Raw genomic sequence first — 18,180 nt, forward strand, 5'->3', positions numbered from 1 at the left:
GAACAAAGCCAGCTCTAATCAAGGCAGGTTAAAATACATCAGCGAGCACATAGGCCTCGGCTGCTGTTAGATGACATTCTTAGCTTTTGAGTTGTGGAAGTCAGTGGTCTGCTAAGTTAACGGGTCCCAAAAGATTAAAAAAAGAAATCTATTAGTCACAGCATGTTAGTTCCAACACAGAGGTGGGCCAGGGAAAGAATGGTTATTTGCAGAGCTAAAGCTAGCCTAAGATAAGGTAATTAGGGTCTGGACCTGCAACATCCCAACCTCTCCACATCCTTGGAGCTCCAGTCTTTGCAGACACAGCTTCTCGGGAGTTCTTGATCACAGTATTTAACTTTCAGGAGTTTTCAACAGCTCCGTTGCAGCATTGTTGGCACACATCCAACGGAACACACGTTAGGCCAGAAGAGACAACACAGAGGTTCAGAATGAGCACATGCTCTCAAAGAGTGTGGAGTGGCTCACAACTGCCTGTAACTCTAGCCTCTTCAGGTACCAGAGCTTAGGGGTGTGCGTGTGCACTCCCACACCCTTAAATCTTTAGATTCTTTTAAGGAAAAGGTGACATCGTATCTCTTTCTTTTGGTTCTTAGAGATAGGGTTTCTCTGTAGAACAGTTCCGGCTGTCCTTGAACTAGCTCTGTAGATCAGGCTGGCCTCGAACTCACAGAGATCTACCTACCTCTGCCTCCCTAGTGCTGGAATTAAAGGTATGAGCCACCACTACCCAACTGTTTTTCTTTCTTCAAGACAGGTCTTATTATATAGTTCTAGCTTGCCTGAAAAATCACTATGTAGACCAGAATGGGTTTGAACTCACAAGGATCCACCTACCCCTGCCTCCTGAAGGTGCTGGGATTGAAGGAGTAGGAGCCCATTCTGGGCTTTTTCTAGCTATTGAGAATTTCTTCCAGGAGTGGGGTAGAATGGTGTTGATGGGTGTGACTTACACCTAGTCTAGAATGCTACCACAGTCCACGTTGTCCAATTGTCGAGCTCACTCTGCATGTAGTGAGGGGTTACTGACCGATCTTCATTTGTTTGTGGTTCCCTGGGGGGGTCTCATCCTTGTAACTCTTGTCTACTAGATGTCAAGAGTATATCTAGTCATTAGCTCATCTTCGGGATTAACAGTCTGAGCTAGGGGTCATGAAATGCCCAGATGGCAGCCTGCTCATTGCCAGGCAAGTACGCATCTACCTTGTCTTTGAGGCTCCCCACGTGGGTGTTGGTGGGGTCTTTAGGAGCATCTGGGGTCTGCCCTTCAGGCCCTGGCCCTGGGACTTTTTCCAATACTGTCCCACAAATGGGTGGCGTTCCTTTCCGGTGTTCAATGATCTCCAGCTATTGTGAGCATGTTGTACAGCTCCATGTCCTTGCTGCACCCCACTCTCTTCTCAGTGTTGGATAGTTGTTTCCATTTAGACTGCATTTATGATCGACTGATTTTACATGTATGCACGTTCTGCCTGCATGTATATACAATAGTTGCATGCCTGGTGCCTGCAGAGACCAAAGGAGGGCATAGGCTCACCAGGAACTGGAGTCGCAGTAGACTGTGACCTGCCATGCAGGGGCTGAGACTCAAACCTAGGTCTTGTGCTCTTAGCTATGGAATCATCTCTCCATTCCCCTGCGATTGCACTGAAACTCAGCAGCTAACACTCTGAAAACCCGAACGCCTTGAGCCTGTCCTGCTCCTAGTGTTCTGTATATCCTCCTGCGTGCATTTATTTTATTATTGTTTGAGACAGGGTTTCTCTGTGGCTTTGGAGGCTGCCCTGGAACTAGCTCTGTAGACCAGGCTGGCTTCAAACTTGAGAGATCTGCTTCTCCAGTGCTGGGGTAAAGCTTTTTAAACAGGGTCTATCTAGTCTTGGAGGGCACTATGTAGGCCAGGCCGGCCTCAAACGCACAGTCCTGTTAAGGCTCATTTTACTGTCTGTCCTAAGACTTTTGAGTAGAGCAGGTACCACTGTGTACTACTTGCTTTTGGAGGACATGCTAGCTCTCCCTCCAGTCTGTTGCTAGTTCACTGCATAGTACTGAGGTCTGTTTCTTTAGGGCGTGTTTTCATGAATTGAAGGGAGGTCACACTTTGTCAAAATCGAGATTAGGAGGAATCATAATACTGGTAGACTTTTGTCTTAAACCAGGCTTTGGACCTCCTGGAGCTGGGGCGTTACAAACCACCTTAGGTGCTGGGACTCTGGTTCACTCACCCTCTTGGTTTTAATCAATATACAGGAACCAGAATTAAAACCTGTCACATGCTGCCTCAGTGTGTTCACAGCACACCTGATTTATTTACTGCTACTTTATGCTAAGCATACAACCTCTAATCTTTCATCTAACTACTCTAGCACCTTCCAAACCCTCTTTAACTCAGCTCGCTTCATTTTTTGTTAAGTGCGTTTCCTTCCTCTTAAGTCAGTCTTTTAGTGCCACAGCCTGTTATGCTGGGACTAAAGGCGTGCGCCACCACAGCCTGCCCAGCCATTGTTTCAATGATGGTTTCCCCTACAGACTGAGTGCCAGAGCATTTTTATTCCCTATGCATTCATACTTGACACTATGGCCAGCATTTACTGCACACTTAATAGAAGAAATGTCCTGCGAGGAGGGGCGCACACGGCTGCCTTGTAGGACAGCTTATGGAAGTCGGTCTTGAAGACAAACTCATCAGGCTTGGCAGCCAGATCACTGGGACAGGATCCGAGCTCCAGCCACATCTCTCCCACTTCTCACAGCAAGACAGCGGGTGGGACAGACATTCAACCAACAGCACTTATTTGTCCAGGAGAATAGAAGCTATCATATTTACTGCATTTGTCTTGGGGCACAAACATGAATCTCCTATGCTCACTGGAATTCATATCGACAATTCTATGCATCACACACCAGCATGGCATTTCTTTCTAGGACGTCTATTCTTCGGAGGTGGCTATTGAGCACGCGTGCGCATAAACACACACTCCCACAGGGCTCAAGTGATCCTCTTGCCTCAGCTACAAATGTGAGGAGTCAAGTCATTCTAATCCTGTTTTTCTTTTTTAAACAGAAAACCAGGAAAGTATCTTCTAATTCAAATCCACCCTGAGAATATCAGAACATAACATCTTCCATGCTTATTAGACATGACAATTAAAAACAAAAAACTGACCAGGAGCAGAGGTAGAGTCCCTGTTAAATTGTACAAGAAGCCCCCTACTGATGATGGCTTAAGGGTCGAATCTACAGAGTTGTAAACTTGTACCTTCAAATGTTTGAAATCCTCTAGTTTTTGGTCAAGTAAATATCAAACAACAGAAAACTTTCTGAATGTTACTAGCCAATTAAGCAAACTTTTATTGAAGCTTACATTGTGGTACAGAAATACATTTCAACCGATTAAAAGTCCAACACCAACAAAGAGAAATAATGGCACCAAAACCTCCCCTCCTGTGATCACACTAGGATCACTATTCAATCTACAGTTTGTTTTCTAGGCTTTTTTTCCACACAAACCTATGCAGATTTCATCATTAGAATCCGTAATTCTATCAGATGGGGTAATCAGACCTCAAACCAACAAAATCTACTGGGTTACAAAATCCAGCTTAAATAAGCACTGGTCCTCCAAATAGCAGTTCAAAACATCAGGTGCTGTGCATATTACAGAATCAAACTGATACATCTGACTGGAGGCTTCCCCAATGAAGCATTCAATCAACAGCATGCTTAAAGTAAAAATCCAGACAGTGTTCCAACCACTTGATTCCAAACCAAGTAGATTCTAAGTTTAGAAACGCTAAAAATGTGTTTCATTATAAATACGGAAGGAACGAAACATCCACTGCATCAGTCCAGAAACTACCAAGAAAACAGTACGAGGGCAATAAATAGGGAATTTAGTCCATCTTACGCTTCTCCCAGCTCTTTAGATCGACCCCACAGTATCTGCAAACGCCACTAACATGCCGACCCTTCAAAGCCTGTGTTTCTCGTCCCATTACTATTTCAGAGCACTGTGTAGTTTCGTGTTCATGCATTCACTATAGGGCTGAGTAACCTGGGGAGTCCTCATCTGGGCAGACATTCATTGATCATGTGATCACCACAGGGAAAGACCACACAGAACAGGTGAAGTCAGCATAGTTCACATGCAACACAGATGGAACCGCCAGATTCTCCTTTGAACCAAGCTTCCCTTCAGCAGACATTGGTGGCAATGGGTCACGTTGACTGCATGTACTGAGATCAGTGTCCAGGGTCAAATATCTGCTTTGACTTAGTGGACTTCCTCCTGTCACTAAATTAATGAATGAAAGCACGGCAGGCACTCCATTAAAGCTAACGAAAGTGCACTGCAGAACCTACTGTTTCCACGAGGTGTTTGTTTGTTTTTTAATGAGTTCTCCCTGCTAACCACCATGGAGACTGAATTTTTTCCATTTGATACATTCAGTTTTGTCATTTATGTAACATAATTCATGCCAATAAGAAGGCCACATTCTTATGTCTTAAAAAAATTAAACCAGGGACCATCTCCAAAATCCCCCCACCTGGGATATACGATTATTATATAAGCCAGGGTGACAGCGCAGTGCTTTAACGGGGGCGAGCTGAGGTAAGAGGGGAGGCCATGGCGAGAGAGGAAATCAATCACAGGACTATAAATGCAGGAACAATTATTAAAATGGCAGAACACAAAACAGTAACTGGAATCAGCATTTTCTCACAAGGACTCAACTTGTGGAAGAAAAACTTTTAATTGCCATTGCATAAAACACCTGTATGAAGTAAAAATTTGGTTTTGAATAACAGTAGTAGAGAATATGTTCTAGAAAGTGGAGGTAAGTGGATGTAAAAAACTCTGGCAGCAATTTAATAGAACAGTCGCAGATGGTCAGCTGAGACCAGCATCTAATGAGGACGAAAGCCTTGTCTGTGGGGGATTTTGGACGATGCCTGCAGAAATATTACACTGTGCATAAACCAAATCGAATCATTGTCACAAGTGTCGTAAAGATTCACACAGTCAACATTCTTCTCTACATGCACTTCAATTCCACAGCAAGAGTGGCACAGGACACCTAAACACAGAAGACAGCATTCATGCAAGATATCTAACTCCTTGATATAATAATGCATACACTTCAAAATGATTACACTATCATTACACCTAGGGCTTTCTGCAACTACAAGGTGGTGGCCATGGAGAACCCGCACCCCAGTATCAACATCTAGAAAGCAGCCACCACCTCCTGTGTGTCTTCTCTTTTTGCGTTTTTTCTTCTTCATTTTTCTTAATCAACTCTGCTGCTGTTGCTGCTTCTTAGCAAAACTGGTAAAAACAAAATTGTAATCATTGAACATAGCACTCTGGCAATCAAGACGTTTAAAACCTTCAATCTTCTGGGGTGAAGAAAGCACTGTGCGACATTTAGAACTCTGGGGAAAAATGGAAACAAACATTAGTACTTCCAGTCCAAACAGTAAGGACATGATGACTGTCTTATTTGTATGACTACTGTGGATGTGCCCTTGTGCACGCATGCTCTGAGGCCAGGCATGGGTTGTAGATTCTTTGGTGTGTTTTGAGTCAGCTGCTGTTGCCAACAGGGAGCACCAGTATAACAGTAGCTTGCTAACAGGTGTTATGCAGAACAAAAACTGCTGAAAATTACCTAAGTACGTAAGGTTTCTCTGCCTACAATAGCCCCTGTGAATGGCGCCGTTACTAACCAGGCGCAGCTGTCACCCGGCGGTTCCCATTATCCCCTTTAATTTGAGGCTCTGTTACTCCTGGCTGGGAAGTGCTTGTCTAGCATGTGCAATACCATGGATACAGTTCCTAATATGGTAAAAGAAAACAAAACAGAAGTCAAATTACCTGATTAACAAACAAGGTGGTCACAAATTTTCCTGGCTTGAAGACTTCCACAACCTTCCTGATCAGATCATCATAGGAGGTCTGACTTAGGTTTGTTTCAAAGCTAACATAAGAGAATTCTGGTTCTGGAGTGATGTGAATAGTCCAATATGTTCCCTTCGAGAAAAGTTTTATTGTCATTAGCAAGAGAAAGGAAAAAAACAAATGAAAAAGTAACTATTGGAGAGTCTAGTTACTTACATCCGATTTCATTCCATTCATTGAGTAGCCACAAGGATTGAACAGTGTGGCATCAATGACAGAACCTGGTATCAGGTCACGAATTCCACTCTCACGAGTGACATCCTTTGCAGTAACACCGTCTTTCATGTAGAACTGGTCCATAACTGCTGGGTCAAGCTCACTCATCAGAATTTCCAGGGTTTGGTCTGGCTGATTGATTACTCGGCTCTCTGGGAAATCCAAAGTATACAAGTACCTATAAAGAAGTAAAACATAACAGAGCTGACAGTTTAGAAGAAACCTTACACGATTCTTTTTAAGAACCCCCATGCCCAGCACTTGGGAGACAAAAAAGTGGGTGGGGTCTCTGAGGATTCAAGACCAGCATGGTCTACAGATCCAAGTTCCAGAACTACCAGGGATACACAGGGAAACCCTGTCTCAAAACATCAAAAGAAGAAGTCCATAAGCCCTCGCACAATGGCCATGCTGTGTAGTTAGCCTGCATATGATCAAGCCAGTCAACATTCTAGCCTGGAGTGGTGGGGGCTGGACAGGATCACTGGCCCACACAACCATGAGTCCCAAACATTAACAGAAAACCCAGGGACAACTGATAGCTTCTGAGGAAATAATAGTCAGTTTTCTTCAAGGGTTCTAGGTGGTTGAACAACTCCAGAGGATAGCGGCCAAGCACCCAGGAATGCAGATAAGGCAGTGAATCCACACACTCCTTCTACCTCCAAACCACACCTCCCATCCTCCCCTTTTTATTTTGTCTTACTATATATGCTGCCTCTGCTGCCTTGTTCCTCTTACCTCAGCCTCCAGAGTAGCTAGGATTAATAAGCATGGGCTGGCAGGTCTAGCTTAAAACAATACTGCTGCTGCCTCAAAAAACCCATACATGGGCAACAAAACAAAAAAACAAACAAAAAAAATTACATACCAACAGTCAGAATTCATACGCCCCATACAATATGCTGCTCCATCTGTGAGGAAAGAAAATACTTTAAAAAAAAAATCCACAGAATACGACAGTTCATTATCAGCCACTCAGTAAACAGTGTTATTGCCACCTATTAAAACACCATCAGTGAGCAGGGTGTTGGTGATGCACCCCACCTTTAATCCCAGCACTCGGGAGGCAGGCAGGCAGCGAGTTTGTGAGTTTGAGGCCAGCCTGGTCTACAGAGCAAGTTCCAGGACAGGCTCCAAAGCAATACAGAGAAACTGTGTTGAAAAACCAACCAACCAAACAACCCCACACCATCAGTGAAGGGAAATAAAATCAAAGTGGGTGAATTCTAAGGAGGAAAAGTCTTCTCCTTAGGTCTCCTGTTTAAAGGTTTGCTGCATATGTGAGTTTGCTGGCACACACAGTACTGTGTGCCCACAGGTCAGACCCACCACAGTGTGGGCACCAGGAACCAAACCCAGGCCCCTACAAGAGCTCACTTCACCCTGTCCTTCCCCTTTGCTCTGAAACACATTTTTTTCCTTGTCCAACACGGACATTCTTATTTGTAGATGGACCTAAATTGTTGAGAATACACAGTTCACCTTCACACAACTCCCACAGGACAGAGAACTGGATACTTTTTTATTCTTCTAATTAATATAAGCCGTTTTACTTACATACCCTCCCCAAACTGTTTCAAGAGCTGCCTTAGCACAGTAAACCAACTTGGAAATGACACGTGTAGTACTTGAGGTCATAAATTATTGTCAAATGTCTGAAGTCTTTTTATTTCTTCAAGTGTTCAAGATCAAATTTAGGGCCTCACACACTTGTTAAGTGTGCATTCACCACCATGTGAGCTACACACACCTTACCCCTCACATTTTCACCTTTAGACTCATTCCTGTAAGTTGTTTTGCGACGTCACTAAGCTATCTTAGAGATAGAGCCACCTATGTCATTTCTGAGACACTGGCCTCAAGTCTGCAGAACAGGTTAGGCCATGAGCGGCAGAATCAATCTAAAGTCTCTGCTTTACAAACTCCCACCACCACAGCTGGCTGGTTTGCTCTTATAAATAAATGCAGGTACTGGAGAGCAATTCTGCACCCTTGTGTAACAAGCAACTTACAACTGTGCACTCTCCAGCTGCAGTTTTGAAGCAAGCTCTCGTTATCTGGCCCAGACTGGCCTTGAATCTTTGGGCTCAGGAGCTCCTTCCAGTCCACTTAGTAACTAGGACTACACTACAGGCACATGCCACATTGCCTTGCTTCCCGGGACATTCTGTCCATCTTACCAGCACTAACATTATGTTTGTAAGTGTACAATACAACTTAAATTTGTCTGAAATCTTTATACTATCCAGGTAAACAGAAAAACAAAAACAATGACAACACACAACAACAACAAACCAATCTACCCCTAAAATGGTTGTGTCCCTACCTTGAGTGAGTTCCAGGACAGCTAGGGCTGTTACACAGAGAAACTCTGTCTCGGAAAAACCAAAACCAACCAACCAACCAAACAGGAAAAAATAAAGGACAAGAATTACTATGTTCTATTTCTACTTACTTGGGAAAATTGCATTAAGAAACTCAATTTCTTCCTGGAAATTCCGGTGTGGGTACCCTTGGTGAGAAGGCTTCATGAAATTCTTACGAGAATAAAAGAAGCTCTTAAAGAGAGAGAGAGAGAGAGATCTTTTAAGATGTGTTTTTAACCTACACACATAGAAAAGACAGCAAAAAAACTTTACAAACGTTTCAAGTTGCAATTGTGAATGAAGCACACAAATGAGCTACCAGAATGATACGAATATGTACATTTTCGCTACTGCAACGTTCTTTCTAAGCTGGAATGCAGAATAAAATAAATATAGTGTCTATTAATGGGGTCAGAAGCACAGACCAAGTACATCTGACTAGCATATGTGGAAGCCTTGAGTTCAGGCCCAACCACAGGCGCAAAGAAACCAAAATCCCAAGATTTTAATGACAGCCCTTTCTTTGACGTAAAATATGTAAATCCAGGCAAACAGAAGCCACTATCACCAATCAGTTTTGAACAGTGTCCGAGAGCACTTACTTGAATCGAGTCAAACCCACTGTAATCCCGAGCAAGCTTCAAGAGGGGAACCAGTGCTTTCAGTAAGAGGGTGGTACCACATGTCTTCAAAATGAAACGTCTCTTGGAGACAAACATGCTACTCTCACTGTAAGAGAAGAGCACAAGGGCATCACCTCAGCGTGTGCCACTGAGACTGCACTCATCAGCATCACGTACTTATCCACCGAAACCTAACAGTCCACAACAAACCAGAACTAGAAAAAACGTTAGTCATCCTCACATCTCCTGATGTTTACTCTCCTCTCTCTAAACACACATACACAATTACTGGTTAGGGTCTCAACACGTGGGAGTACATGCATTACCCCTGAGATTATGTGACCTTGCTTAAATACATTCCTAGTCTAATTTTCTTTTTTTCTTTAGAGTAAATAGTATTCACATTCATTCTTATGCCTGGATACAATACAGCAGCCTAGCCAAGTAATGGCTGGTATATATGTACTAACCACTATTTACTAAATAAGTAACTTTACCTTCTCTTGGACACCACTGCCCTTGTAGTTTTGTACATCATTATATAATTGGCACGGCGCACAGTAAGCATTTTGACAAACTTTTGTATATGCCAAACAGACTTGGTTAAAAAAAATCAGATATTACATTATTTAATGTAAGGCCCAAGGACCACAGTATAAGCCAAGCATTCCGAGCATTTATTGGTTAAAGCAACCTTGTACCCAATTTTAAAAGGTTAATGGCCTTTATATACTAATACAACAACTCGATGTAATGAAGCAAAATTTCGTACCTTGTCAGAAATTGGGGCAGAGGGGGTGGGGTGGGTATTAGAATACAATGTTTTTCTTTCATCCAACAGACACTGCTGTTAACTATGTGGAAAACATGGCAATTGTCACTAAGAGCAGCTAGGCAAGGCCTAAGAAATCCTATCTACAAACAAGACAATCACACTTCCTACCACATTCATAAAACAGGAAAACAGACTCTGGAGAGAAGGGTGGTTTTTCACAAAGGTGGATGATCTCTTAGGACTCACCTGAGTACATAAGCTTCCTGTTTGTCAGTCTTCGTCACACTTATGATTGAGCATTGCACATCCTTCAAAAGGACATCCCACTCCGATCTGTTATTCAACAAAACCCACAATTAACAACAGCACGATTTCTACCAGACTTTACGACTTTACTCTTTGTCCTCCATTGTTAAGAGATGGAACCGTGAAAGGCAAGCACTCTACCACTGAGTTTTATTTCCAGTCTCTTAAGAAGACAGATTTTAAACAGACAATGAGACAGCATTTATTTCGGTGTTTCACTGGGTAGCCCTGACTAGCCTGGAACTCTCTACGTACACAGGCTGGCCCCCAACTCAGAAGTCTGCCTGCCTCTTATTACAGTGTGTCACCACACTGACCCACCCACCCCCCTTTTAACTTAAAAAACTTACTTATTTTATGTGCATAGGCTATCCTGCCCGAATGTGTCTGCATACAACATGTGTATAGTTCCCAGAGGCCAAGAGAGGCCATCACATGGTTCTAAGCTGCCACAGCGGGGAATCCAACCTGTGTCTACCGGAACAGCAGCCATGGCTCTACCATGGAATCATCTCTCCAACCCTCCATTTACTCTCATAAGCAAAGAATATGTACTTTTTAAAAATCACAATCTTTTTTGTTTCAACTTGAGACAGGGTCTCTGTGCAGCCCTGTCTGTCCCAACTTGCTTTATAGACCAGGCTGGCTTTGAACTTGGAGATCAGTCTGCCTCTGCCTCCTAAATGCTGGGATTAAAGGTGTAAGCTGACACCCAGCTCTTTTAATTATTTAAAGTTACTTCCATAGCTGGGCATTGATGGCTCACACCTTTAATCCCAGCATTTGGGAGGCGGAGAGGCAGGTAGATCTCTGTGAGTTCAAGGCCAGCCTGGTCTACAAGACCTAGTTCCAGGATAGCCAAGGCACAGAGAGAGAGAGAGAGAGAGAGAGAGAGAGAGAGAGAGAGAGAGAGAGAGAGAGAGAAAACACAAAACAGCCAACCAACCCACCCTACATACACATAGGACATCTTATTTGTTTTCATTAAGCTTCAATGATTTAATCATTTCTAATCATTAAACTAGTATGTGATCCTAATGGGTTGGCTTTGCTGGCTATTTGAATGCTATGCTTAAAATCTGTACTATCAAGACTTATAACAGACCAACTTGGCGAAACAGTTCATATAGACTAGTAATCTTGGTACAGGGTTAGGAATAAAGCACACACCTTCAACCATTATTACCACCTCCACTGAACTTCCTAAACAGATAAACACCTAACTCAGAAACGTCTTAGCCAACTATAAAGTCCTGTCATCTTCCTGCACGTGGATAGCAATAAAACCTCCCCTCTTAAAAAAAAAAAAAAAGTCAGCTAGCAGATAAAGGAGTACTTAAACTACCCAGTTCTGACTTTACTAGACAAAAATAACCATAGATGTTATTTATACAGGAACAGACTACTTACTGTAGGTCCCAATAAGGCATTATTTATAAAAGTAGGTATATAAATCTTTCCACAGAAATTCTTCTTGCCACATGATTTCTTTCTTTGAGCCTCTGGCTGTATGTACCTTCATAGCTACGACATTTCATTGCACGACAGAAAAACCAGGGCTACTACTCTAAGCATCACTGCTAGTTGAGGAAGAAGCCTGCTGGATTGCTGAGATGGAGGAAGCAGTTACTTGGACCCCACCAATAGAACTGAGCTGTCCAGACAAGGCACCTGTGAATATGCTCACAGCATGCTTATTCATCACCCAGCAGTGCAGAGGCTAGAGCAGCTCTGCCCCGGCCAGTCTCACATATACAAGACCCAATTCCAGCTCTCCTCAAAGTGAGCAGCTACTATGGAAACAGTATAGAACCCCACCCCAGCACATCCAGAAGAATACTAGACTCCCAGTATAACTTATAATAGCTTAAAAAAAAAAAAAAAAAGGGGGGAGAAACTCCATCAAATGCAGGAATGGGGGCGCATTAACATTAAGCAGTCACACACTCTACCATTCCACCTAAGTCAGGAGGAGGGGCCGGGGAGATGGCTCAATGGGTAAGTACTGCCTACTCTCACAGGACTGGGCTGACTCCCAAACCCCACATGGAACGTTACAGACCTTCATTTTTGCTCCACATCATTACTATTTATCATTTTATACTGCATTAGGTATACATATGTTACAGACTATCTCTAAGAGACTTATTCTGCTGTGGTGATGTAGTTTATGACCTAATAAGCTTGTCTGGAGAAAAGTATGCAAGGCTAGCCACAGACACAGGGGTCAGGCAGTGGTGGTACACACCTTTAATCCCAGCACTGGTGAGCTCAGGGGTCTCAGTCAGGTATTTGGCTTTCAGTCTGCAGCCAGATGAGGATTTGTGGAGCCCGATCACTTTCAGTCTGAGGTAAGACCTAGTGGCTGTCTGCTTTGCTTCACTGATTTTCAGCTTTAACCTCCATATTTGACTCTGGATATTTTATTATTTGTACTACATTTTGGATATGAGTGCCCAACATACATGCCTGGTGCCCGGCTTCACAAGCTAAAACCTACACAAGGAAACAACAGCACCAGGAGGCAGACAGAATGAAATCAGACCAAGAGGAGAGCTACACTCCAGTCACTAAAAGTTAGTAGAAACGATGGTACAGGGATTCTACGGTCAGATCTGAGAAAGGCAGCCAGAGATCGTAATCTACAAATCTGATTACATTACATATCACTTCCCAAGTAAAATGGCTGGTTTCAAAGTTCAGTTTACCAAGTCACTGTTTAAAATTCAACAGAAGCCACCAAATTAGCGAGCACACTGCTTGACTACAGTCTGTTTCTGAGGTCGTTCTTGTGTCAAAAGTAACCAAACACAGCAGTTATTATGACTGCTCACAACTGGCCCCCCTTCCAGTTCCAGGGGATCTGATGCTGCCTTCCGGCCTCCAGGGCACCAAGCATCTAAACATAACTCATTATTTTCTCTGGTGCGACTTCAGTGTATGCATGCTTAAGATAGAGAGCTGGGGCAACAGTGTGACTCAGTGCACTATAGCACCCAAGTTTGTATTTGACCCACAGAGCCAAAAAATAGCGCAGTACAACACAGCAGTAGTTGGAGCAGGGAGCCACTCATCAAACTAAAGGGTTTCTGGCAATGCATTGTAAGTTGAGGGATTTAATGTGTACACCACCACCACACTTCAATACCGTATGACAGCAGTCAAATAAATAACAAGTGAGCTCAGAGCCGCTTAACAAAAAGGGGAGGGTGGAGGAGGAGATGGATCAGGAGTCAGGCCTGGTGGCACAACTTCAGTCCCAGCACTCAGTATGCAGAAACGGGAGGATTTCTGATAACCTTGACAATCCCTTCTTACCTCTACCAGCACCAAATTCAAGTGCACCCCCATAATAATAACCAAAGCCTATGCACGCCCATGGTCCCTGCACTTTAAATACTCTAAAAACCTTCACCAGAGAAACATTTTCCAGATTGAGATTAGCAAAGATTTTTAAAATAGGGTTTTAAAATAGTTATCAGGGAAAACTTTACCCAAACTAAACTTAATGTGTGCACCCTTGTAAGGGACACAAGCACGGTAGGCAGATGATAATTTAGGAGTGTGTCTGTCTTCCTTCACACAGGGTTTATTATTATTCAGCCCATCTCTTACCTGCCCCTGCCTCCCTTGGCATGGTTACAAGTACAAACTTAAAAAACAGACACAGGTTCTGTACTGGGTTAGAGGGATCAAGTTCAAGTCCTAGAACTTAGCCAACTGTGATGTGAGCGATCTACCTTGTCAGCCCTAGGTCTCTTGCCTACACTAACCCTATTAAGCCCCTGAAATCCTAAGGCCCCAGTCTCCCGACGGGATTACAGGTTAGTAGTAGGCTCAGCAAGTGGCACAAACCTCAAATCCCAGCAAGAAGACTGGCTGTAGCATACAAATAAGACACCACCTCAAAAATAAAACAAAATGAAAGAAAAAGATAAGTGAATCCAAAGTTCATGTTACTTCCTAAACAGCATCTCCAAAAAGATACAAGACTGAATTCAGTGGGTGGGGGATGGGGGGTGGTGTCATCAGGGTCTGGGTCTCACTTTGCAGACCAGGCAAGTGGCAAGCTCATACAGATCCATGGCCTCTGTATTTAAGCCCCAGGATTATGGGGCATGTCACAACACCCACCAAATGTTATCATTATTGTGTATGTGTGCCTGGCATGCATACCACAATGTACTAGTGTCCATCAGAGGACAACTCTTGAGAAGTGTTTCTCTCCAACTTCATGTGAGATTCTAGGATAAAGAAATTCAGATTTCCCAGGCTTGCTCAGCAAATACCTTTGACAACTAAATTTTTGCAAGACTGAAATTTACAAACACAAAAAGATGTGTTTCATTCAGCAACACATCCTTATATGTGTGTCTATGTAGCCCCTGGCCACCCTGGATCTTGCCTTTGAAGACAAGTCTTCAATCTGCCTGCCTCTGCCTACAGGAACTCACTCTGTAGACCAGGCTGGCCTCAAACTCTGAGATCCACCTGCCTCTGCCTCCCAAGTCCTGGGATTCAAGGCGTGAGCCACCACCCCCTGACCCAGCAATGCATTCTTGAAAGGCTCTTCCTGCATCTTTGCAATCCATCCCTCCCTTTTAAGGCCTCCAGTCCACCACTGACCAGTTTTGTCTGATTAGTTTGCACCTGTTTTACAGAAATGAGATCTTACAGCATGTACGCTTGCCTGGCTTCTTTTCAGCATACTCATGTGGTATATATAAGTGGCTCATTTATTGTTGGGTAGCATCCTGCTGCATGATTGGTGTGCCACCAATCTCTAACCACCTCCCTTTAGTGAACTGTTTCCAGTTTGGAAGTTATCACAAAAATGCTATTAAAATTCAAGTCTTCATCTGAATATATATTTCCTGCTTTTGCTGGAAAGCAAAAATAGTCCAATTGGGTCTTTCTTAAAACTAGCAGGCCTGAGCTGGCATTGGTGGCAAGCGCCTTTAATCCCAGAGGCAGGCGGATCTCTAGTTCAGCCTGGTACACAGAGCTAGTTCTAGTACAGACTCCAAAGCAATACAGAGAAACCCTATCTCGGGGAGAAGAGAAAAAAAAAAAAAACCAAACATCGAATTGCTATGTTTTTAATACACAGCGTTTTATATCACTAATACTGTTTTCTTCCCCAGCTTCAGCCCGGGAGAACAGAAGCAAAAACTGTTAACACCTTCAAGTATTAGTTTATTTAATCTTATTACCCCATGGTTATTGTTTATTTCAGAAGTGATGCAGGGCTCCTACAAAAGACTCCTTGTTAAGACACTGCCTAGGTAGGTTTATCTACCACCTACTGCTTTACAGACACTTCTTTAAAAGCCTCATAGTGCATGACTTCATTTTTTAATCAGTCACTGAAAAAAATCATGAGCTTTCAGCGCTCTCGAACAAATTTCAGCTACTACTTAAGGCCAGCTGTAGAGTAGTGCTTATGAATGTGTGTTAAAAATCTACGAAGCATGTAAAAAGCACACTGATGCAGTAAAAATTTCAGTTGCTTGGTTGCTGTACACAAAGTAATTGAGGTTTTCAAGCACTTGGAAGTAGCTTGTTCTTTTAAAAAGGCCTCCCCTCCACACTTTAAACAGGCACATAGAACGCTCACCCAAGTTTATTTGTATGGGTGTTGCCTACTTGTAGGCCTGTACTGCTCGTGTGCAATGCCCACAGAAGTCAGAAGAGGGCGTCAGGCCCCCCCCAACCAGAGTTAACAATATGGTTGTAGGATGCTACGTGGGTGCCGGCAATCAAATCCGGATCCTCCGGAAGAGCATCTTATCCACTGAGCCATTTCTAGAGCCCCATTCTAAGTTGGGGAAAACAATCTTCTTTTTATTAAAGGTGTTACAGGTCATTTCAGGCTTTCGAATGTTTCTGTAATTTCCTAGCGCACCATTCAGTTCGTACCAAGACCTACGAAATAATCCCGACAGCACTAGCTTTCCCAGACGCCCATCACCACCACCAGTTTTCCATCTGTGGAAAGGGATCAGCTCCTCCGTGATCCTTGTGAAATTAACGTGAAAACATGTTAACAGAAAATGGCACACATGGCAGACGAGCCTTGGGAACAGACCACAAGGCCGCAGCTGCATCTCCCCCTACCTACAATGGAAACCTCCGCAGCAACTGGTAGGAACTGCGTTTCCCAGTGTGCCCTAAAGTGTCTGCAGCACGTGGCCGCCGGGATTCGCTTCTCGCTTTTTGTCAGAAGACGGTTGCAACGCGCAACCAACATTCCTAAAACGCCCATTGGTCCACACCCTGGGGCCAGGCTCCCGAAGGGGCCCAGGAGCTCATTGGTCCGCCTCTCAATGAACCGGACCACGCCGGTTCCTCCGCCACCCCAGCGCCCCGAGGATCGCGGCGGAGCCCGCGCGTCCCGGCCCCCAGCCGGTGCCGCCGCCGCCGGGTGCACGCATCCTCAGCACCAGCTGCACTCACTCGGGTGCGCGACTCGATTCTCCGCAGGGAACCCCCAACAGCTCCTCGCGCGACGCCGCGTGGGGCCGCCCGGTCCCTTCGCTCCAGGCTTAAGGCATTGAACAGATCCTCGGGCTGCCCGGCCGTCACCCGGCGGGAGCAGGCGAGCTCTGCTCCAGCCCCCGCGCTCCCCCGGACCTGCCCTCCGTAACAGGTTACACAACCCAAGGTCAGCAGACCGCCGGCCCCGGAGGGTCCCGGGGCGCTCCGCTGCAGGGCACGTCGGGCCCAGCACTGCGACACGGCCGCGCCCGCCCCACCCCGCCGCCCGAGGCCTGCTCGCAGCCCCCGCGGCCCAGGCCCGCCCAGCCCCGCGCCACACCTGCCGGGAGGCCCGAGCGCCCCCCGCCCGGGCCCCGCCACCCGCCGGCGGCGTCACCTGAGCACGCGGCCGCGCCGGCCTCCTCCCCTCCCCTCCCCTCCCCCCGGCGCGGGCGGCCCCGCAACGGCGGCGGGAGAAGCCGGTTCCCGCCCGCCGGCCCGGGCGGCCCCACCTGAGGCCGAGCCTGCAGGGTCGCAGGCGGCCCCGGCACCCACCTCGGGATGGTGCGAAGATCCCCAGATCCCTGGCTCGCGTCGGACTGCTGCCTGGAGAACCAGACCTCCAGCAGCTTCTCGGTGCCTTCGAAAAAATGTGCAGCTTCCATCACCGTGAGACTAGCGAACAACCAACAACCACAGAAAATCAACTAAAATTAAAATCTTCTCCCGCCGCTCCCGCCGCCGCTGCGGATTGTTCCAGCTGCGTTGCTAAACTTCAGCTTCCTTTTTTTTTTTTTTTTGCTATAATTTTTATATTAACTTTTTTTTTTAAAAAAAAGGACTAATAAAAATCTTCCCGGCTATTTTCGTGAGCGAAAGTTGAACGTGAGTCTGTTGGAAATAGAGGCAGATACGGTTCAGTCTCTTGTAGTCCGCTGCTTTCCCGTTAGAGAGAGTTGAGCGAGCGCTAGCTAATGTCGCCGGCCATACTGTGTAAGCGAGGGCGCTGCGTGAGCGCACACCTTATATAAGGCGTCCTCCCCGCCGGCACAGGAAGTGACGCGCACGCCCCGCCCTCGGGCCTCATAGGGGCAGCTCCCTGTCAGTCAAACGTCGCCGAGCGCCGGTTGGCTGGCCGGCTGGCCGGCTGGCGGGCGGGCCTGCCGGGAGTGCAGGGGGCCCGCAGCTCGGTTGCAGATGGAGCTGCCGCTGTCCCTCGAGCGGGAGACCGCGCTCTTGGCCGGCCGGGGGGGACTCGGGACGCTGCGGTTGCCTGTAGAGCTGGTGTGGGGGAGCCGCTCTTAGACGAGGCTGCCCCACGCTGCACACGGCTGGTTACCGCGAGCACGAGGGAGCCTAGCGGCTGTCGGCGGGGGCGGTGGCCGCCGCTGGGGTGGCGTGCTGGCTGGGATGCAGTTCCCCGCTTCAGCCGAGGGCTTTGGTTTTATCTTT

General features: G+C 45.7%; 1 protein-coding gene across 1 annotated transcript; it reads right to left on the bottom strand.

Annotated features, from left to right (window-relative positions):
• Positions 1-3,317: 3,317 nt before the first annotated feature.
• On the bottom strand, positions 3,318-17,734 carry Amd1 (adenosylmethionine decarboxylase 1). Its single transcript, XM_051175557.1, has 8 exons — positions 17,284-17,734; positions 10,192-10,278; positions 9,150-9,276; positions 8,637-8,739; positions 7,050-7,092; positions 6,119-6,356; positions 5,879-6,034; positions 3,318-5,436 (listed from the first exon to the last, which is right to left on the bottom strand). Exons 1-8 carry the CDS (start codon positions 17,391-17,393, stop codon positions 5,296-5,298), a joined length of 1,005 nt encoding a protein of 334 aa, XP_051031514.1. The 5' UTR covers positions 17,394-17,734; the 3' UTR covers positions 3,318-5,295.
• Between the last annotated feature and the right edge of the window lie 446 nt (positions 17,735-18,180).

Source organism: Phodopus roborovskii, unplaced genomic scaffold (genome assembly GCF_943737965.1).
Source record: "Phodopus roborovskii unplaced genomic scaffold, PHOROB, whole genome shotgun sequence".
NCBI classification, from domain to species: domain Eukaryota; kingdom Metazoa; phylum Chordata; class Mammalia; order Rodentia; family Cricetidae; genus Phodopus; species Phodopus roborovskii.

Excerpts from the sequence above, each read along its gene's own strand:
- Amd1 (XM_051175557.1), bottom strand. The coding sequence starts at position 17,393 with ATGGAAGCTGCACATTTTTTCGAAGGCACCGAGAAGCTGCTGGAGGTC. Across the intron at positions 10,279-17,283 it reads GATCTTCGCACCATCCCGAG|ATCGGAGTGGGATGTCCTTT; the intron begins GTGGGTGCCGGG and ends GTTGAATAACAG. Across the intron at positions 7,093-8,636 it reads TCTTAATGCAATTTTCCCAA|ATGGAGCAGCATATTGTATG; the intron begins GTAAGTAGAAAT and ends CTTTCCTCACAG.